This window comes from Lepus europaeus, chromosome 6, assembly GCF_033115175.1.
Source record: "Lepus europaeus isolate LE1 chromosome 6, mLepTim1.pri, whole genome shotgun sequence".
Lineage (NCBI taxonomy): Eukaryota > Metazoa > Chordata > Mammalia > Lagomorpha > Leporidae > Lepus > Lepus europaeus.
Genome location: NC_084832.1, coordinates 62,104,196 through 62,126,788, shown reverse-complemented (window position 1 = coordinate 62,126,788; position 22,593 = coordinate 62,104,196). Strand labels below are relative to the sequence as shown.

The window sequence follows — 22,593 nt, the reverse complement described above, 5'->3', positions numbered from 1 at the left end:
GTGGCTTTATCAATTTACATTCCCACCAACAGTGGATTAGGATACCCTTTCTCCCATATCCTCACCAGTATTTGTTGGTTGTTCAATTCTGTATGAAAGCAATTCTAACTGGGGTGAGGTGAAACTTAATTGTAGTTTTGATTTGCATTTCTTTGACAGTTAGCAATCCTGAGCATATTTTCATGTGTCTGTTGGTCATTTGAATTTCCTTTCATGAAAAATGTCTAAGTCCATTGCCCATTTCTTCACTGGCTTGTTTTCTTGGTGTTATATTTCTTGATCTCTTTATATATTCTGGTTATTAATCCTTTATCAGTTGTATAGCTTGCAAATATGTTTTTCCCATTCTGTCAGTTGCTTCTTCACTTTGCTAATTGTTTTTTGTGCAGTATAAAAGCTTTTCTTTTTTTAAAGCTTTTTTTATTTGAAAGAGTTACAGAGAGAAGTAGAGACAGAGAGAGGGGTCTTCCATCTGCTGGTTCAGTTCCCAGATGACCGCAATGGCTGGAACTGCGCCAATCCAAAGCCAGGAGCCAGGAGCTTTTTCCGGGTCTCCCACATGGGTGCAGGGGCCAAAAGACTTGGGCCATCCTCCACTGCTATCTCAGGCCACAACAGAGAGCTGGATCAGAAGAGAAGCATCCGGGACTAGAACCGGTGCCCATTTGGGATGCTGGTGCTTCAGGCCAGGGCTTTAACCCACTGTGCCACAGCACTGGCCCAGAGCTTTTCAATTTGATTAATCCCATTTGGCAATTTTGACTTTGATTGCCTTTGCCTCTGGGGTCTTTCCAACAACTCTTTGTCTATGCTGATTTCTGGTAAGGTTTCCCAATGTATCAAATAATTTAATGGTGTCTGGTCATGGATTTAATTCTTTAATCCATTTGAGTCAATTTTTGTTTAAGGTGTAAGGTAGATGTCTCACATCACGCATCTGCATGTGGCAATCCAGTTTCCCCAGAACCATTTGTTGAAGAGTCTGTCCTTGCTACAGGATTGATTTTAGGTGCTTTGTCAAAGATAAATGGCTGTAGATGCTTAGATTGATTTCTGGAGTTTCTATTCTATTCCATTGTTCTATCCATCTGTTTTTGTACCAGTACCAGACCATTATGATTATAACCTCCCAGTAGTATGTCTTGAAATCTGGTATCATGGGGCCGGCACCGTGGCTCAACAGGCTAATCCTCTGCCTGTGGCGCCGGCACATCGGGGCACCAGATTCTATCCCGGTTGCCCCTCTTCCAGGCCAGCTCTCTGCTATGGCCCAGGAATGCAGTGGAGGATGGCCCAAGTGCTTGGGCCCTGCACCCCATGGGAGACCAGGATAAGCACCTGGCTCCTGCCTTCGGATCAGCACGGTGCACCGGCCGCAGCGTGCTGGCCGCGGCGACCATTGGAGAGTAAACCAACGGCAAAGGAAGACCTTTCTCTCTATTTCTCTCTCTCTCACTGTCCACTCTGCCTGTCAAAAATTAAAAAAAATTTAAAAATAAAAATTAAAAAAAGAAATCTGGCATCATGAAGCCTCCGGGAATGCTTTTGTTATATATGATTGCTTTAGCTATTTGGTATTTCCTTTGTTTCCATATGAATTTCAACATAATTTTTCCAGATCTAAGAAGAATGTCTGCTATTTTGATGGTATCACATGGAATCTGTAAATTGATTTAAGTATGATGAACATTTTGATGATACTGATTTGTCCACTCCGTGAACATATAAGCTTTTTCCATTTTTTTGTTTCTTCTTCTATTTTTCCTATAATGTGTTGCAATTCTCATGGTACAGTAGTTTGACATCAGTGGTTAAATTTATTCCAAGGTTTTGATTTGCTTGTTAGCTATTGTGAATGGGATTGATCTTAGAAGCTTTTTCTCAGCTGTGGCAAAGGCTGTGTGTACAAAGGCTGTTGATATTTGTGTGTTGATTTTATACCTTGCTACTTTTCCAAACCATTCTATCAGTTCTAATAGTCTCTTAGTGGAGTCTTAGATTGCTTAGATATAGGGTCATGTCATCTGCAAATAGGGATAATTTGACTTACTCCTTCCTGATTGGTATCCCTTTTATTTCTTTTTCTTTTCTAATGGCTCTAAAACTTCCAAGACTCTATTGAAAAGCAATTCTGTGAGTGTTTGGTCCTTGTTTGGTTCCAGATCCCAGAGGGAATGCTTCCAACATTCCCCCACTCAACAGGATGCTGGAAATGGGTTTTTCATAAATTGCCTTGACTGTGTTGAGGAATGTTACTTCTATACCCAATTTGCTTCAAGTTTTCATCATGAAAGGGTGTTGTATTTTATCAAGTGCTTTCTCTGCATCTATTGAGATAATCATATGGGTTTTCTTCACAGTTTCTTAATGTGGTGTATCACACTGATTGATTTGTGAACCATCCCTGCATACCAGGGAATAATCCCACGTGGTCTGGGTGGATGATCATTTTGATGTGCTGTTGAATTTTATTGGCCAGAATTTTATTGAGGATTTTTGCATCTATGTTCATCAGGGAAATTAGTCTGTAATTCTCTTTCAATAATGCATCTTTTTCAGGTTTAGGGATTAAAGTGATGCTGGCTTTGTATAAAGAATTTGAGAGGATTCCCTCTCTTTCAATTTTTTTGAATAGTTTGAGAAGAATTGGAGTTATTTCTTCTTTAAATGTCTGGTAGAATTCAGCAGTGAATCCATCTGGCCCTGGGTTTTTCTTTGTTGGGAGGGCCTTTATTACTGATTCAATTTCTGACTCAGTTTGGGTCTGTTTAGGTTTTCTCTTCATAGTTCAATTTAGGTAGGTTTTATGTGTCCAGGAATCTATCCATTTCTGATAGATTTCTTAGTTTGTTGGCATGCATCTCTTCACAGTAATTTCTGATGACTGTTTTTATTACTGTGGTGTCCATTGTTACATTCCCTTTTTCATCTCCAATTATACTGATTTTGGTCTTCTCTCTTTTTTTGGTTAGCTGGGCCAATGGTGTATCAATTTTATTTATTTTTTTACCAAAATCCAGTTCTTCGTTTTCCTGATCTTTTGTAATTTTTTTTATTCAATTCTGTTGATTTCTTCCCTAATTTTAATTATTTCTCTTCTAATACTAGTTTTGGGTTTGGTTTCCTGTAGTTTTTCTAGCTCCTTGAGATGCATTTATAACTCACTTATTTGGTGCCTTTCCAATTTCTTGATGTAGGCACCCATTGATATAAACTTTCATGTTCACACTGTTTTGCTGTATCCCATGTTTTGATATGTTGTATTGTTATCTTCATTTGTTCCAGAAAGATTTGATTTCTCTTTCAATTTCTTCTATGAACCACTGTTCATTCAAGAGCATGTTGCTTAGTCTGCATGTAGTTGCATATGCTCTAGGGATTCCTGGGTTGGTAATTTCCAGCTTCATTCTATAGTGGTCTGATAAGATGCATGGTATGATTTTGATTCTTTTGAATTTGCTGAGACTTACTTTGTGGCCTAGTATGTGGTCAGCCCTTGAGAAAGTTCCATGCACTGCTGAGAAGAATGTGTATTCTTGGGGTCTGTGCTGTGGCGCAGTGAGTTAATACCCTTGTCTGAAATGCCAGCATCCCACATGGGCAGTGGTTCTAGTCTTGGCTGCTCCTCTTCTGATCCAACTCTCAGCTATGTCCTAGGAAAGCAGTAGAAGATGGCCCAAGTTCTTGGGTCCCTGCACCTGCGTGGGAAACCTGGAAGAAGCTCCTGGCTCCTGGCTTAGATTGGCACAGCTCTGGCCATTGCAGCCAATGAGGGAGTGAACCTTCAGATGGAAGACCTCTCTCTCTCTATGCCTCTCCTCTCTCTGTGTAATTCTTTCAAATAAATAAATCTTTTTTAAAAAGCATGTGTATTCTTCAACTGTAGGATGAATCTTATGATCAATTTTTAAGTTACTTTTTTGCATTTCTTCTGTCTCATCATCTTCATAATCTAGTATTTAAGTGTCATGTACTTTTGGGAGCATCAGGGTGTCTTCCTTATTCTTGTTTCTTTGATTATTCCATTTGTTGTTCAGCATTTGTGGATTCTTTTTTTTTTTCCACTTCGATGGCTTTTTTCATTGTACTATGACTCTGTAGAGAAGTGGACTGTCTGCTTTCAGTGAATCTCTAGAGGCCTATGGTGGGTGTGCCTAGAGATTGTTCAGTTCTTCAGGGTTAAGGGCATGCCTAAGGTGACACACCCAGGTTTGGCATGGTAAATCAATCTCTCTCTCTCTCTCTCTCTCTCTTTCTCTTTTTTAATCAGAAGGGAAGTTATTCCACTCATTTGAGCTTTTCTCCTCAATGGCAATCAGTGCCTGAGCACTAGCCCCAGTGGGTATAATATTTGTCTACTCTGTCCCAAAGACCACATAGAGGATCTGTGCAGTTTTTAGTGTAAGTTCAGATTCCCCTGCAATGTCTCCCACCAGGTAGCCAGGACCACTTGAGCTTGTGCTGTCTTCCACCAAGACTACTCAAAGTCTCAGGCACACCATGAGTTCTCCCACACCCCCTCTTTTTTTAACAGTCTTGGTTCAGAAGTTCCACATAGTCACTACATTTTAGTCTCCTGTTATTATTCCCCACAAGACTCAGGTTGCTGTGCTCTGCTGATTGCCAGGCAGACGCAAGCCGGCACAGCTGTTATGTGTGTCCAAAATGGCTCCGGCTCTATTGGCTCGTATGCCTTTGTAAGGTAATTGGAGAGAGAGGATTGTATCCATACTCTCCTCTAGTTAGGCTAGTGTACTTTTCCCCATTGGGCTTCAAGCCTCATTCCATCTAGGCTTTTTTTGCTATTTTTCTGCCAGTGTCTTGGGCTACTGAGGTCTCATCTCACCTCACTTTCCAGCACTGGTGCAGGGCTCTCAGCTGCTGGAGTCCCAAGCTGTGAGCGTCCATGCCCTCCACGCAGGTCCACCGTGTCCCTCTAATTATGGAAGAGTTTCCTCTGCAGTCTTTTTCCCTAATTCTTCCCTTAGACTACACTATCTCCACATTTATTATACTATCTTCTCCTGGACTAGATCAGTAAGTTCCTTCTCTATTCCACCATATTGGACTTCCAGAAATATTAAATAAATACATCTTTAATAAATTTGCAGAGGTGGGTGGCCAACTGCCTGTGTGCACATTGATGGAACACATGTCAGAAGGTTCTGACTCCCAAGGGCTGGGCCTTTTATATTTTAGGAGGGCTTGGGATGAGGGTGGGGATAGGGGGCAGCAGAGGTGAATTCCTGGAACTGGTCTTTCAGGTGGCCCTGGGGGTGGGGGCTATGAAGGCAATAGTGTTTGACACCTGATTGAGAGATGTCCTCAGCGGGCCTCCTCTGAAACCATCGTTCATATCCTTCTAGATGGCTGCCCTTCCCATACCCTTCTTGTTCCATGCCGAATCCCCTGAATTATCATCACAGTCTGCCCACCATTTCAGCAGGTTCCTCAGCTGTGGACTTAGATAGCATTTGTATTGTATTAGGTACTATAAATCATCTAGAGGTGAACTAAATCATACAGGAGGGTGTGCAAGTAATACGGTATTATGTAGAAGGAATTGGAGCATCTGCCAGGGGTAGGTTTTGGAGCCAAACCCCCACAGACATCAAGGAACAAGAGAAAAGGTTTCTTCCTCCTCTGCTTGGACTGAGATTTCCCTGTGGTTGGTGGTGGTTTCTCTCACTTGTAAATGTCAAGGACTTAGTTTAGGTTGACACAGTGTCTCCCACATGGTAGGCACTAAAGGAAACTTTGTTATTATAGAATAATGACTTGTATGGAGGAGTGGGGATGGGAAAGGCTGTTATGAGGTGGCTATGTCTTGGTGGATGGCAGGGATTTTATCAGGCAGAAATGATAGTGATCATCCTGCCCAATATGATATTGGGCTCATAAATTGATACTTCAGGCTCCGAACACAAAGAAAAGATAAGGAAATGCAAAGATTGTTTGCCTGATGTAGCTGGTTTAAGCTGTGTATAGGTGTTGAAATGGAGCATCATACTCCTTAAAAATGTGCAAGTATTACAGGTTAATCAGCACTTTAAAAAATCTAAGAAAAATTTTGCAAGTACACTCACTTGCCCTCCAATTCAAGAAGAAAAAGAAAATATTACATCAAGACTTCACACCAAGAGCACCCAGGGAGCAACAAGTTCTGGACATGTTTCTAAAGACCAGTTCTGCTGAACAGGCGGGAAATCACCTGCCAATCTTCTTATGCAGATGTCCTTAACCAAGCATGATTAAGCACATATCACCGAAAAGACACCAAACAGCAAACACCACACCCAGTGCCCAAGTGAACTTTATTCCAGGTCATGTGGGTTCTTCTGGCTGATTTGTTTCTCTAAAAATCATTTACTACCCCTCTAAAGCTGCCTGCAGCCTCCACTTACCACCCCCTTAGGGAGACGTTATGTCAACTTCAACCCCTGGGCCCTTCCTTTGGGATTTATAGTTTGGACTATATTTATATTGGGGGAAATTCTCTCTCTTGCAGTTCCCTGCACTCCTGTCTGAGTGTGTACTATCCCTTTGCTTTCAATAAATCCTGCTTTTCTGCTAAGCTCTACCTACATCTCCTGGTTGTATTCCTATATTCAGGAAAACAAGAACTTGAACTAAGCCTTGTTGGGGATTTCTCCAAGGGCGGCAAGGGCTCTCTATCCCCACAGCAAGCGTTTTCTTTCTCTCCTCATACTGTTCAAAAACTACCAAGGAAAGTTACCTCTTTTTAAAATGCTGTTTGAGGGGCCAGTGCTGTGGCACAGTGGGTTAAAGCCCTGGCCTGAGGTGCCGGCATCCCATGTGGGCGCTGGTTCTAGTCCTGGCTGCTCCTCTTCTGATCCAGCTCACAGCTATGGCCTGGGAAAGCAGTAGTAGATGGCCCAAGTCCATGGGCCCCTGCACCCACATGGGGGACCCAGATGAAGCTCCTGGCTCCTGGTTTTGGATTGGTGCAGCTCTGGCCATTGCAGCCATCTGGGGAGTGAACCAGTGGATGGAAGACCTCTCTCTCTCTCTCTCTCTCTCTCTCTCTCTCTCTCTCTCTCTCTCTCTCTCTGTAACTCTTCCAAATAAATAAAATAAATCTTTAAAAAATAAAATAAAATGTCATTTGAATCACTCTTTCATCAGTTGTATATCACCTATTTTATTCCACACAGGCAGAAATCAGAACCTATATTTATTTCAAATACAAATTCTACCTGATTCCAAAAAGGAGTTTTGCAAATTTTCAACAAAACAGATGTTATCAGCCAAGATCACTAATAGAAGTCAAAGTTTTTAGCCAACAGCCATTTTTTCTTCTTTTTCCTTAACTAAAAGTACATTTGAATCAGAGATGTTCTATGGTTTTGCCTTAATTTTAATTCCAATAAATATGCTTTGTTGAAGCATACCTACATGATATTAGAATCAGGGAATGGTTGTGAAATTATTTCTCCTTTCAATGTCAGTAACCAGCATTGTGAAATTCTGTTGTGATAACAAACAAAGCCTCACTTTTCCATGTAAATCTGTCTGTTCCCTCACCTCTGACCTCTGTCACCACTCACTACAGAGCCAGTTGCATAGATGTCCCTAGCTTGTGCAATCCAAGTGCAGCAAGCAGCTACCTGGAGCAGAGATGCCAGTGTCTTGCATTGTTTGCTGCTTTCAACCCAAGACTGAAATACTATTGGTCTGACCTACCTCTACAAACAGCAGTGATTTGTCTCTAAAATGCTGTTCTCAAGAGGCCAAAGATTCCTAGATAATTTCTCCAGGACAAAGGTTGTGTGGACACTTTCTTTCTTTATTCTTTATTTTTTTAAAGATTTATTTATTTGAAAGGCAGAGTTACACAGAGAGGGAGAGGGAGAGGGAGAGGGAGAGGGAGAGAGAGAGAGAGAGAGAGAGAGAGAGAGAGAGAAAGGTATTCCATCTGATGGTTCATTCCCCAACTGGCCACAACAGCCAGAGCTGCACTGATCTGAAGCCAGGAGCCAGGAGCTTCTTCTGGGTCTCCCACATGGGTGCAGGGGGCCAAGGACTTGGGCCCTCTTCTACTGCTTTCCCTGGCCATAGCAGAGAGCTGGATTGGAAGTGGAGCAGCTGGGTCTTGAACTGGTTCCCATATGGGTTGCTTCAGGCCAGAGCATTAACCCACTGCGCCACAGCACCAACCCCTTTATTCTTTATTTTTATTGTTTTTAAAGATTTATTTGAATAGCAGAGATACAGAGAGGCAGAGATACAGAGAGGTCTTCCATCTGCTGTTCACTCCTCAAATGGCCACAATGACCACAGCAGAGCTGATCCAAACCCAGGAGCCTGGAGCTTCTTCCAGGTCTCTCACATCGGTGCAGGGGTCCAAGGAGCTGGTCCATCTTCCTCTGCTTTACCAGGCACATTATCAGGGAGCTGGATTGGAAGTGGAGCAGCCTGGAGTAGAACTGGTGCCCATATGGAATTATAGCACTGCAGTGGTGGCTTTACCTGCTGTGCCACAGAGCTGGCCCCTCTTTTTTATTTTTAAAGATTTATTTATTTATTTTAAAGGCATAATTACAGAGAGAGAGACAGAGACAGAGACAGAGACAGAGAGATCTTCCATCCACTGTTTCACTCCCCAAATAGCCACACTGTGGCTGAGGATAAGCCAAATGGAAGCCAGGAACTAGGAGATTCCTCCAGGTCCCCCATATTGGTGCAGGGATCCAAGTACCTGGGTTATTCTCCGCTGCTTTCTGAGGCATGTTAGCAGTTAGCAGGGAGCTGAATCAGAAGTGGAACAGCCAGGACTCAAACTGGCATCCCCATGGGATGCTGGTGCTGTATATTTTACTTACTATGCCACAACATCAGCCTCCTGTCTCCTTTGTTTTATTTTTTATTGGTTAATTTTACAGACAGAAAGTAAGAGACACAGAGAAAGAGATCTTTCATCTGCTGAATCAGCCATTAAAAGGCCTCAAACTCCTGGCTGAAGCCAGGAGCTCAGAACTCCATCTGAGTTTCTCACATGGGAGAAAGCGTTCAAGTACTTGGACCATCTCCAGCTGCCTTCCTAGGTGCATTAGCAAGGAGCTGGCTCATAAGCAGAGCAGCCAACCCTCAAACTGAGGCTCCACTATGGAATGCTGGTGTTGTAGATGCTGCTCCAGCAGCCTTGCAGAGTGAAGTCATTCAGAGGAGTCCCTGATGTTGTTATTCTATGATGGGGATGTACAAAAGGTTAAGGGATTCACTAAAGGTCACAGGGACTTTTACACAAGCATCTGGGCTTGTGTTCTAATCTATAGCAGGAGAACTGGGGCCATCCTCAGTTATATTTTGAGTCTTATTTTTCCTAGCCTGCAAAAGCCACAGCCCCAGGGCACAGGGTCAGGCCCTCAGCCCTCCAGGTTGCTATTAACTGCAGGTTCTGCTGCAAGACCTCTTCCCTGTCTCTTAAGTTTGTCACATGTCACTCTGGGCAAGGCATCTAAAATCCCTGGCTTATTTCTGTAATTCAACCACTGTCTAGAAGCTTGTGTTCTGAAGCACTGGTTCTGATAAGGGCCTCATTATCAGGCCCTGACACCTTCATAGCATCACTTGGGTTTTTTTTTTTCTATTTTTAACTTTTATTTAATAAATATAAATTTCCAAAGTACAGCTTTTGGATTACAGTGGCTTCCCCCCCATAGCTCCCCTCCCACCCGCAACCCTCCCATCTCCCACTTCCTCTCCCATTCCATTCACATCAAGATTCATTTTCAATTATCTTTATATACAGAAGTTCAATTTAGTATATATTAAGTAAAGATTTCAACACTTTGCACCCACACAGAAACACAAAGTGTAAAGTACTGTTTGAGTACTAGTTATAGCATTAATTCACATTGTACAACACATTAAGGACAGAGATCCTACATGGGGAGTAAGTGCACAGTGACTCCTGTTGTTGACTTAACAAATTGACACTCTTGTTTATGGCATCAGTAATCACCCTAGGCTCTTGTCATGAATTGCCAAGGCTATGGAAGCCTTTTGAGTTCGCCAACTCTGTTCTTATTTGGACAAGGTCATAGTCAAAGTGGAAGTTCTCTCCTCCCTTCAGAGAAAGGTACCTTTTTTTTCTGATGGCCCGTTCCTTCCACTGGGATCTCACTTGCAGAGATCTTTCATTTAAGTTTGTTTTGTATTTTTGTTTGTTTGTTTGTTTGTTTGTTTCCAGAGTGTCTTGGCTTTCCATGCCTAAAATACTCTCATGGGCTCTTCAGCCAGATCCAAATGCCTTAAGAGTTGGTTCTGAGGCCAGAGCCATAGTATCACTTTGGACTAGGTCTTTTCAGTTGTGCAATAACACAAGTCTAATATTTAAGTCATCAATCTGGGTCCATATCACTTAAATTACATTGGCATCAACACAACACTATATGCAAACAAGGCCGAAAGTTGTATAAGAAAATGACACCAGGTTTTAAGAAAGAAAACAGTTTGTAGAATAAGATATAAACAGGGCTGGCACTACAGTGTAGTGGGTTAAGCTGCTGCCATATGGGCTCAGGTTTGAGTCCTGGCTGCCACACTTCTGATCTGGCTCCCTGCTAATGTGCCTGGGAAAGCAGGGGATGGCCCAAGTCTTTGGGCTCCTGAACCCATGTGAGAGACCCAGAGGATGCACCTGGCTCCTGGCTTCAGACTGGCCAGCTTCAGCTGTCACAGCCACTGGGGTAGTGAACCAGAGGATGAATGATTTCTCTCTCTCCCTCTCCCTCTCTGTAACTCTGCCTTTCAAGTAAAATAAATAAATCTTACAAAAATTAAAAAAAATAATAATTTAAAACACAAAGGCCTAAGCAAAGCAATCGGAAGCCTGAGTATGAATGTGCATTGAGCAGCCCTCTCAAGTAGACTAGCCAATCTTAACTTTGTCTTAGGGCACTGAAGAAAATTAGTTTATTCCTGGTGTATAATAGCGTACTTGAATATTTTCAGTTATTTAATAAAATAGCAAAGAATTGTAGCTACCACCTGTAGAATTCATGGTGAGGGGCCAGCGTTATGACACAGTGAGTCAAGCCCCTGCCTGTGACACAGGCATCCCATATGGACATGGGTTTGAGTCCCAGATGCTCCAGTTCTGATCCAGCACCCTGATAATGTGCCTGGGAAAGCACTGGAGAATGGCCCAAGTGCTTGGGTCCCTGTAGCCATGCAGGGGATCCAGAAGAGGCTCCTGGCTTCCTAACCATTTGGGGAGTGAACCAGTAGATTGAATATCTCTCTTTCACTCTGCCTTTTAAATAAATAAATAAATCTTTTTAAAAATCAGTAACTAAAGCTGACTTGCAGTTAAAAGTTTTCAACAGAATACTTTCTGGAATGTCAATGGTGTGTCAAGATTTCCTTTGGGGAGGGAAATTGGGAGCTACTATTAATTGCTGCAATAAGTGGATTTCTTTTTTTTTTTTAAGATTTATTTATTTGAAAGGCAGAATTACAGAGGCAGAGGCAGAGAGCTGACCTTCCACCTGCTTGTTCACACCACAGATGGCTGCAATGGCTGGAGCTGCAACGACCCGAATCCAGAAGCCAGGAGCTTCCTCTGGGTCTCCCAGGTGGGTGCAGGGGACCAAGGACTTGGGCCATCTTCTACAACTTTCCCAGGCCATAGTAGAGAGTTGGATTGCAAGTGGAGCAACCAGGACTTGAACTGGCATCCATATGGGATGCGGGCACTGCAGGCGGCGGCTTTACCCTCTACGCCACAACGCTGGCCCTTGGATTTTATTTGTTTTCATCACTATCACTGCAGTGCTTTGGTATTCAATTATACCCATAATTTAAAATTAAAGCCTTAGCGGACCAGCAAGAATAATCAGATCAAAGTCTTGAGTGACACTTCCAGCCCTGCCACAAGCCCTGGAGGTTACCCAAAGCCTGCCCTCAGAGGGGCCCTCAGGGAACCCAGAGGAAGGGCAACCAGTCCCAGGCCACTGCCAGGCCTTCTAACTGCCCAGCTCCCAGGGAGCAGAGCCCAGGGTCCATAGAGCGCACAGTGGCCCCGCGCCGACATCCACTTTCCTGGCGCGCGCGGGCATGGCGGGGCGCGCGCGGGCTGGCGGCCCAGGCGGCTGCGGCGGTGGCTGCAGGGGCCCTGGCCCTGGCGCGGACTGTGCGGCAGGGCGTGAGGGAGGGCCGGCAGCAAAGAACGCGAGTGTAAGCGACCGTCCCGACTGCGGAGGGGAAGCCTAGCGCTGGCGCTGGAGCCCGAACAGGATGGGCCAAGAAGGCGCGGCTGCGGGGAGTCCGCTATGAGGAGGGTGCGGGGCGCCGTGACCTTCCTGGGCGGCAGGGAGGCGGCCAGCCCTCTGCACACGTGCCGCGGGACCCGTGCGCTGGCGGTCGGACTCGGCGGAGGCGCCGGGCTCCTGGCGCTCTTCCCTCAGCGGCCAACTGGCTGGGGAGCGTCCTCCTCTGTCCCCAGGAGGTGCAGCTGGGGTGCCCCGCGGCGCTTCTGAATGGAGAGTCTCGCCTGCGGAGTGGGCTGCCGGGCAGTACGACCTGGAAGCCGCCTCCTCGACCTATTCCTCGCCAGTCCTCATAGGACACGCGCCTCGCTGGGCTCCGTAGCGGCCAAACTGGTTTGCATCGCAGCTTCGGGCTAAGGGCGCCCAGCTTTGGCCTGAAGCTGGAATCTTCTCGCAGCACTTCGTGTGCTGGGGGAACAAGGAGGTAAGGTCCATTATACTGTGTTGAACTCCAAGTCTGAACTTGGTGTTGGGCGGACTCCTGTTGGGATGCAAGCGCCACCTCGTGGTAGCTGTGGAACTTTAAATGCTGCACCTATCATTCACCATGTCCCCAGGTGGGGATCGGGAAGCACGCCAGCGGTCCCGGGCGTGCATTCCTGCTTCAGGGGTGGGTAATGGGTAACAGGCCTCCTGCGCTTGCGCTTGCAGCGACCTGCAGAACGCGGCCGCTGAATCTTTCGCCTCTGCCTTTGCCGCGCTGCTGCTCTGCCCTACAGAGCTGGAGAAGTGCCGCCTCCAGGCCACGCAGGAGATGGAGACTTCGGGGAAGATTGTCAACAGCCAGAAGTAAGTGCTGCTCCCAGGAACCAGCTCCGGCTCTGTTGCCTTGGGGTAGCCAGTGTGGTTTTCACTGTATTGTGCTGAAATGAAATCACACATGCGGAAGCAGATTGATCTGCTCTGTCTCTAGATGCGGCCTACCTGCAAAGGGTCCGAGCTCTGAAAACAGCAAAACCTTGAAAGTCTAGCAGCTCACCAGTGTTCAGATTGCTGCCCAACTCAAGTATTGAGAGTAGGCCCTCAACACCTGCGAGGGTGCGTGCAACCACATTCTGCGGGACATCTGAACTGGAAAGTTGTTATTATCATTCCTAATCAGAATCTTGACATCCGGCTAGCCAAAGTTCTGGTCGAGGACATTGCTGTGGTTAACTCGAAGCCTACTGGGGAAAAGCAGTAGACAGAATGACAGACTGACAGCCAACAGTCTTTGCCCAGCGAGAATGGGGTTTGTTGCGGTGCCCTGTTTTCTGCACCCTTGACATTCATTACATCCTGTTTGAATCTGCCTATCATTGCTTGGAAGCTCAAGAGTGGAAGTCTTTTAAACAGTGCAGTACAACATGCGCACAGTGTCATGGACAGCCGTCGCAGGGTGCAGTGCTAGCAATGTGACTTGTAACTGGTGCACAGAATAAGAGAGAGCACATTAACAGCACGCGGGTCCTGCTCTCAGGTTCCATGGCAGTTATTTGCAGATGGTGCAGTCAGCCCTAGGTATCTGTGGGGAAGTGGATCCAGGACCACCTCATGACACCAAAATTCGTGGGTGCTCCCGAGCCCTTTTATACATGGCAGAGTGTTTGCATAGTGCCTACACGTACCCTCTCGGTTGCTCTAAATCACCTCTGGGTGGCACAATACCTAACACTATGGCAATGCTCCATACCTTGCCATTTCACGATCTTGTTTAGGGAGGAATGATGAGACCAAGAGTCTGTATGTGTTCAGGACAGAGAATGCTTTTTCAGAATATTTTCTGTCCTGAGTGGTTGAACACACACAGGTATGGGAGCTGACTGAGAGGTATACCAGAAGGACACAGCCACCCTTCAAGGAAAAGAGAGCATTGGCTGGCACAACAGAGACCCTGAAGAGCACTTGTGGTTCAGGCTACAACTTGGATGGGAAGGCCATTTCCCTGTGTTGCACTGGGTGACTCAGTCACGTTTGGGTTTAGAGTAGGGGGAAGAGGCGCAGAAAAGGCCCGACCAGTGGGGGAGGCCTGATGGGGCCCACTGGAGCACTCAGAAGGAGAAAGATCTTCAAACGCTTGTGCTGCTTGTTTCTGTGTGTCCCCAAGCAGAGGCTCTGCTGAGAACAGAGTCACCTGGAATGTGCAATTCCTCACCCTGTTCCTAGTCAGGATGAAACCTGCCACAGTGCCTGCTGCAGGAGGGGGAAGAATGAGAGCATGAGGTGTCCTGTGTTCTGACTGCAGTAGAAGCAGGCCTCTGATCTGCTCTGGTCACAGGGCACTGTCCAGTTCTTCTGGGTTTCCCACATGGGTGCAGGGGCCCAAGGACTTGGGCCATCTTCTACTGCTTTCTCAGGCCATAGCAGAGAGCTTGATCAGAAGTGGAGCAGCTGGGACTCGAACCAGTGCCCATATGGGATGTTGGCACTGAAGGCAGTGGCTTTACCCACTATGCCACAGCACCAGCACCTGCATCCATTTTGATAAAAGTTCTTTACCAAGAACAGTTTAGGTGATAGAACTCATGTATAATAACTATCTGTGCCTCTCCAAGATAGCTCCTTCCGAGGTGGATGCCTTTGTTCTCAGAATTCCTGGTCTGCCCTTTGCAAAATCAGCTACTTCCCTCCAGCCTGTACCCAGGGCTGCTGGTTGGATTTGGGTGCATTGCTGGCTTCCCCACCCCCTGTAACTGTGTCTCTCACTCTGTCTCCTCCCAGCATGGTTTGGTATGCCGTGAATCAAGTCCTTAGGAAGGATGGCCCCTTGGGCTTCTACCACAGATTCTCAAGCACTTTACTTCAAGAAGTACCAGGCTATTTCTTCTTCTTCGGTGGCTATGAACTGAGCCGATCATTCTTTGTATCAGGGAGATCAAAGAATAAACTAGATAAATGTGATTACATCAACAGCAGTGGGATAGGATGGTGTCTACTTCCTGGTGGAGTCTCTGCTCCCTGTGTCCTCTTGTGAGAGGGGTCCATGTGGCCCTGGGAAGTTTCTGGATGGAGAAAGGCAGCCCTGTGGCAGGTGCTCACTAGCACCCTCCTCAGGACAGGGGCTGAAGCAGCAGGGTCCAAACTTCACTGTGGTAACATTGGTTAATTGCTCTGGATCCATTTTAGGGGGAGAAGAAATAGCAGAGATTCCTCTCCCCATGGGGAGATCCCCTAGAAGGAATCTTATAATAAGCTTAAAAGACTGGGTCATACATCTTGATTGTGTTGCCGAGTACTGAACTGCATGGTTCTTTTTTAGCTTCTGTTCAGCCACTTGGCACCACTGTGTGAGGCACATGTGAGTGAGTTTGTCTTCAGTGTCTCCTTTCAGTGTGTTGGGTCTGTCTGGGGTTAGGTAAGTTTTCAGACTTGGTTTTTTTGTTTTTTTGTTTTTTGGGTTTTTTTTTTTTTTTTTTTTTTTTTGTTCTTCTGTAAAGGAAGAATCAGGGCTCTTGGGTGTTGAACTATTAAAACTCTTCAGTTGAGAAAGTGTGTGTTTTGGTGACCTCAGTTCTCACCTACCATGAGAAAGCACTGCCATGCCGCTGGGGCTTGTGGTTGCTTCTAGCCCGGCTCCCAAGGATGGTTTAGGGGCCACAGCACCTAAGTGAGCACCTGAAATACAACCCTCACAAGGGCTTCCTGACCCAGGCAGCCCCTGTGTAAATCCTACTACCCAGCTCCCACAGTGTCCTCATATTGTGCTTGCAGTGGTAGGAATTTTAGCTTCACCTGTCTGTAGCCACTATGCCATTGACCTCTGGAAATGTCCCATCATCTGTTCTTGAGACAAAATACCATTTGCTGTGTTTCTTCTCTAGGTTCTGTCCCTTTGATATTAAGTGGTGGAGTTGGTGGGATTTGCCTCTGGCTTACTGTATACCCAGTGGATTGCATTAAATCCAGAATTCAAGTTCTGTCCATATCTGGCAAACAAGCGGGATTTACAGGGACTTTGCTAAGTGTTGTGAGGAATAAAGGTGGGTCTGCTAATGGCAGAAATAGAGCAGTGTGTAGGGTGACAGCCACACCTCTGCTAGTCCTGCTGAGGTTGGCTCACATGTGTTCTTTTCTCCATGCCTCATCCCCTCTCTGGCCCTGTGTGTGCATCCATGTTTATGGGTTTATGTCTTTGTTTCCAAACCGCCCCCTCCCCATTTTTTTTAGCTTATTTTCATTGTTCTTGAGAATAATGTGCCTGGGTCAGGGACCTGACACAATTCTTTGGCCTAAGTAACCTGGATACAGTTTTTAGGTGTGGATTTTGTCAAAATGGGATGATGCTTTGAAGTCAGCACCTCCTGGCTCATGTAACACAAACGTTATCACTCAGCTGTGCCACATGACCCAATACTTGCTTGTTTCTGTTAGTCTGTTTAGGAAAATCTTCCATCACGTGTTGGTTTTCAGTGCTGTTTTCTATATTGCTAAGTATAAAGCTCCCTGGCTGTTGAACTGTGTGGGGTATCCCCACAGAGGGAATTGTCAGCGTCTTTGACTGCCATTTTGTCTTCTAGGAATAGCAGCCTTATATTCTGAACTGAAACCTACTATGATTCAAGCATTTCCTGACAATGGGGCACTATTTTTGGCCTACGAGTACAGCAGGAAGTTGATGAGCCAGTTCGAAGCATACTGAAGTGTCTTGGTGGGTCTGGATCCAAACACAGGAAATTGAGGATTGCAGTTCATCTCAGGGTTTCACAGAGGATGAGATTGATGTGGAATGAGTCTGATTTCTTGGGAATTCTGTTTTTGTCTTCCTTTCTTCTGCCCTAAGTCTGAAACTTTATGGAAGAACCTCTATTTTTACATCCTATAATTTCTATCTAGAATTTGTATTGAAATTGAAAAGCTGGTGCTCTTGCCCTTGGTAGCATGTATGAGTACAAGTGGCTCTTTGCTCCCAACCTCAAAGGTTGAATGTAGTTCTGTCAGGGAAGTTGCATTAGCCTGGATGCATTACATGCAGTTTGGGTGGGATTGAGTGAATGGAAACAGTGTGGTTTAATGTTAAATCTCAATTATCAACAGAAAAACCCAGAAGTGACTATTTTTCATAAACATGATTATAAATAATTGCTCAACCTATTTTAGATACAGAGTCTCTTTTTAAAGCCTGCCTAACCTGCATACTATACTAAGTGGTTAAAGTTATTCAAAAGTTTTCATATGGTATGTTAACAACTAAAACATCCATGTAGATTACTAAGAGCATAACCTGTACCCTGGTGTGGTTTCCACATTCTTGCTAAAGTTTCCGAGTAGTCATCCTGGATTTTCCAAGATGCTCTCCTTCTACCATAGTGCCATGTATTTTCTATATGGGACCACAGCCCATACTCTGACTGTATTGCAGCAGGTGGCCTGGAAGATAGGGCCTTTGGGAAGCAGTGTGGCCTTCATCAAATTCCCTTCTCCCAAAGAGCTTCCCCCAGCTGGAGGTTGGAGTGGTAGTGGGCTGGGGTAGGAGTGACCTGCTGTGCTTTGGAGAAGACCCATGCGGCTGGCATAGCTATTAGCTACTGCCTCTGGGGCCTGGTTTGGGTAGCGTCCATGCTGTCCTATTGTCCTGTCTGGGATGGTTGATCCACTCTGAAACACCCACTGTCCTCTCTGTCTCCACTGATGGGAAACCCTTCCAGGGAAAAGAGTGCCAAAACCAAGAGAAGTCTTTGTTTACTGGGTGGTGACTGAGGGGCAGAACTGGAGGATGATCTCCTCCCTTGTCAAAACTAGAAAGAACCACAGGCTTCTGCACCATAGGCAGACCCACCTGCAACTTAGCTCTGGGTCCGAAACTCCCTGGCACATGTCCCCAGTGAAGAGCTGCCTACTTTTGGTAAGAGTCCTCATTTAATGATGACTATATGTGGGGTGTGACTTTATAAAGCAATAGGACATAGAAGCACCTTATTGAACCTGCCAAATATATGGTTATATCAACCAAAACCACCACTCAAGCCCGTTAGTCTGATCGCCACAGGCTTGCTGATGGGCAGCTGCTCTTTGGCCATGTGGAGTAGGAGATCATTCTTGTCACCACTGGAGTGTGCTTCAGCATCCTCTGCTGCTCCAAGAGCAGCAGGCTCTCTCAATAAAAAGTATTGTTAGGCATCCTGGGAAGCTGGGAGCCAGAGGACAACATAGAAGTAACAGTCCTTGCCTGTTTCTCCTATTCCTGGCAGAATGGAAACATTATGTGAAACCTCTGGTTTCCCTAAGCTTTTTGCTCTCCCTGAGGCCTCAGTGGCAACTCTTAGCCCTGGTACTAAAGCAAGAAGGGGCTGACACTTGGGCCAGGCTTGGGCCTGGAAGTTGCTTTCTGTTTTGTTTTTAAGAGAAAACAAATTTTTGACTTGACTTTTCTCTCCATACTTTACTGATCAGTAGCTACCTAGTAGTTCTTCCCATGAATGGGCCTGGATAGAAACAAAACAGCAGAAGGGGCTGCTTTCCTGCAGGAAGTGAATTGTTGTAGCATCTTCCATCCCAGGAGCTCAGCAGAGCAGCCCTTTAGGTTTGGGGTCTTTGCAAATTGTCTATCTATTCAAGGCTTACCTAAATATCCTCAACAGAAACAGTCTGAGGCAGTGGGAGGAAGGCCTGGAGATCTCAGTCAGGAGGATTTTTTTCATTCTATTTTTAAATTCATGGTTCAATTTATACCATTTTAGATCTGTACTCCAAAGAAAAATATTGTGTTTAAAGAAATGTGTTTTTAAAAATTTTGAGTGTTCCATCCTTAAATTATTTACCTTCTACTTGAGTCTAAGGTGATGTTTGTTTATGTGTGCTTTGTATCCATACTGAGAACCAACAGTCAGGAATAGTCAAGAGTGATGTACAGTAATGTTTCTGGGTGGTAGTTTTATTGCAAGAAGCATTTCACTTAATGCAAGAATTCTTCATGTAAAGTAATCTCACCATAGGTGACAAACACATGTGTCTGTGTGTACACTGCAGTTAAGAATCTTGCCCCAGTAGAATTACTCTCCACATCTCTCTCTCCATGTCTCTAAAATGGTTAAATTGCTTGCTATTAACTTTTGGATAATCCTATTCCAAATTAATAGATTCTGTTTAAGAAAACTAGTATCACAGAAGTTTCTCATGTTGCTCAAAGAATTGTTCACTTTGGGCCATGTGAACACAGTATCCCGAGAGATCTAAACAGGTGTGCTCTACATGAGCAAACCCAGACTAGTGTGGCAACTCATAACTGTCAGAATTTTTATGAATCTCAGAGGGTTGGGGAAGAGAAACCACAGCTATAATCTATTTCAAAATCATAATTCTTGGGGCTGGCATGGTGGCATAGAAGGTTAAGCCTCAGCCTGCAGTGCTGGTATCCCATATGGGTACCAGTTCAATTCCTGGCTGCCCCACTTTCAATCCAGCTCCCTGGGAAACCAGTAGAAGATGGCCCAAGTGCTTAGAGCCCTGCACCCACATGGGAGACCTCAAAGAAGCTCCTCACTCCTGGCTTTAGACCTGTTCAGCTCTGGCTATTGCGGCCATTTGGGGGGTGAACCAGAGGATTGGAGCTCTCTTTGTCTGTCTCTCCCTCTGTCTGTAACTGCCTCTCAAATAAATAAAAGTCTTTGCTGGGGCGATGGCTCACTAGGCTAATCCTGTGCCTGCGGCGCTGGCACCTTGGGGTTCTAGTCCCTGTTTAGGTGCCAGATTCTGTCCGAGTTGCTCCTCTTCCAGTCCAGCTCTCTGCTGTGGCCCGGGAGTGCAGTGGAGGATGGCCCAGGTCCTTGGGCCCTGCACCTGCATGGGAGACCAGGAGGAAGCACCTGGCTCCTGGCTTTGGATAGGCGCAGTGTGCCAGCTGCAACACACCAGCCATAGCAGCCACTTGGGGGATGAACCAATGGAAAAAGGAAGACCTTTCTCTCTGTATCTCTCTTTCTCACTGTCTAACTCTGCTGTCAAAAATAAATAAATAAGTCTTTTGAAAAAATTCCTAAAAGTTGGATTTTCCTTCCCCACATTTTTTTTAAAGTTCTTGCATTACTGCAATTTCAGCACCCATGGCCCTTCCTGAAAATAGTAGTGTATTTCCACCAAGAAAACTAGTGTGGCATACTTAAGTTGCTTTGATGCCCACCTTCATCACTCTTATTTAATATAGTGTTGGAAGTTTGAGGCATAATTTGGGAAGATAAATTGAACTTTGAAATTGCAAAGGAGGAAGTCAAAACAACCATGTTGACATGGATGACATGTTGTTGTACTGGAGAGCCTAAACACTCTAGCAAAAAGCATTTGAACTGATAAATGAATACAGTCTAAGATTAGAAAACCAATATAAAAAAAGTAAACTTTTGTACATCAGTAATGAACTGGGCAAGAGGAATCAAGAAAAAGTCCCATTCACAATACACATCAAAAAATCAAATATTTAGGTGTAAATTTACCGAAGAAGTGAAAAATCTCTACCATGAACATTATAAAATGAAAGAAATCATGAACACACACACACACACACAAAAGTTCCTTGCTCATGGATAGAAAGAATCTTATTAAGATATCTGTACTACTCAAAGCAATCTACAGATTGAACACAATTCCTATCAAAATACCAATGACATCATTTAAAGAAAAAATCTTAAAAATTCACTTGGAATTTTACAAAAGTCCCAGAATAGACAAATCAATTGTGGGGAAAAAATTAAGTTGCAGGCATCACAGTGTCTCACTTCAAAGCATACTACAAAGCTACAGTAATAAAAGCAGCATGCTATTGGCATAAAAACAGGCACATAGATCACTGAAACATAATAGAGAGACCAGAATTTAATCCCCATGAATACAGCCAGCTGATTTTTGACAAAAATGCCCACACCAGAACATAACATTAGAGAAAGGATAGTCTTTTCAATAAATGGTAATGGCAAAATTGGATATAGAATGAAGTTAGGTTCTTGTCTATTGCCAGATACAGAACTCAACTCAGTTGGATTGAAGACTTAAATTTAAGACCTAAGACTATGAAATTGTTACAAGAAAACAAGGGAAACACTTCAAGGTAATGGAGTAGGTGACAACTTCTTGAGTAAGACCTGAAATGCAGGCAACAAAATCAAAAGTAAACAAAATGGGCTTATATCAAACTCAGAAGCTTCTGCCCAGCAAAGGAAACAACAGAATGAAGAGACATCCAAAAGACTGGGAGGAAATATTTCTAAGCTACTTATCCAACAAGGCTAGTATCTAAAATAGATCAGCAACTCTAAAAACTCAACAATAAGAAAACAATCAATTCATTGAAGAAATGGGCAGAGGATTTGAATAAACAGTTTTCAAAAAAGTACAAATGGCCAACAAATAAATGAAAAAATGCTCAACATTACTAACCATTAGGGAAATGCTCAGCACCACAAGGAGACATCACCTCAGCTCTTTCATAATGGTTGTTATCCAAAAGAAAGAAAACAACAATGTTGGTGATGTTGACAGAGGGGAATTTTTTTAACTTTTATTTAATGAATATAAATTTCCAATATACAGCTTTTGGATTACAATGGCTTCCCCCCATAACTTCCCTCCCACCCGCAACCCTCCCCTCTCCCCTTCCCTCTCCCCTTCCATTCACATCAAGATTCATTTTCAATTCTCTTTATATACAGAAGATAAATTGAGTATATATTAAGTAAAGATTTCAACAGTTTGCACCCACATAGAAACACCAAATGAAACATACTGTTTGAGTACTAGTTATAGCATTAAATCACAATGGACAGCACATTAAGGACAGAGATCCCACATGAGGAGCAAGTGCACAGTGACTCCTGTTGTTGACCCAACAAATTGACACTCTAGTTTATGGCGCCAGTAACCACCCTAGGCTCTCATCATGAGTTGCCAAGGTTATGGAAGCCTTCCAAGTTCGCAGACTCTGATCATATTTAGAAAAGGTCATAAAAGACTTACAAGGCCTAAAGCCCACCAGATTATTACCAGGCCCCTTCTGTCAGGTTCTATATGCCTCTCAATCAGAAAACTTAATTGTAGCTTAGACAGAGGGGAATTTTTTACACTGTTGGTGAGAATGTGATTAGTGCAGCCACTGTGGAAAATGTATGAAAGTTTCCTTAGAAACTAGAAATAGACTTTCCCTAGGAACCAGCAATCACACTCCTGGATATATACCTCAAAAACATTAAAAACATTTTATCAGAGATACATGTTCCACCATATTTACAGTAGCACTGTTCACAGTAGCCATAATATGCAGTCAACCGAGGTTTCCAGTATTAGGTGACTAGATATAGAAAATGTGATAAACACACATGCATATACCCACAATGGA

General features: G+C 44.4%; 1 protein-coding gene across 1 annotated transcript in view; it reads left to right on the top strand.

Annotated features, from left to right (window-relative positions):
• The window catches only part of LOC133762338 (mitochondrial ornithine transporter 1-like), a 37,253-nt gene extending 19,884 nt beyond the window's left edge, over positions 1 to 17,369 (top strand). Inside the window, exons 3-7 of the mRNA XM_062195338.1 lie at positions 11,533 to 11,600; positions 12,945 to 13,082; positions 14,994 to 15,169; positions 16,094 to 16,252; positions 16,790 to 17,369. Coding sequence (XP_062051322.1) covers positions 11,533 to 11,600; positions 12,945 to 13,082; positions 14,994 to 15,169; positions 16,094 to 16,252; positions 16,790 to 16,911 — 663 coding nt within the window. The 3' untranslated portion in view covers positions 16,912 to 17,369. The remainder of the gene's footprint in view (positions 1 to 11,532; positions 11,601 to 12,944; positions 13,083 to 14,993; positions 15,170 to 16,093; positions 16,253 to 16,789) is intronic.
• Positions 17,370 to 22,593: the final 5,224 nt, after the last annotated feature.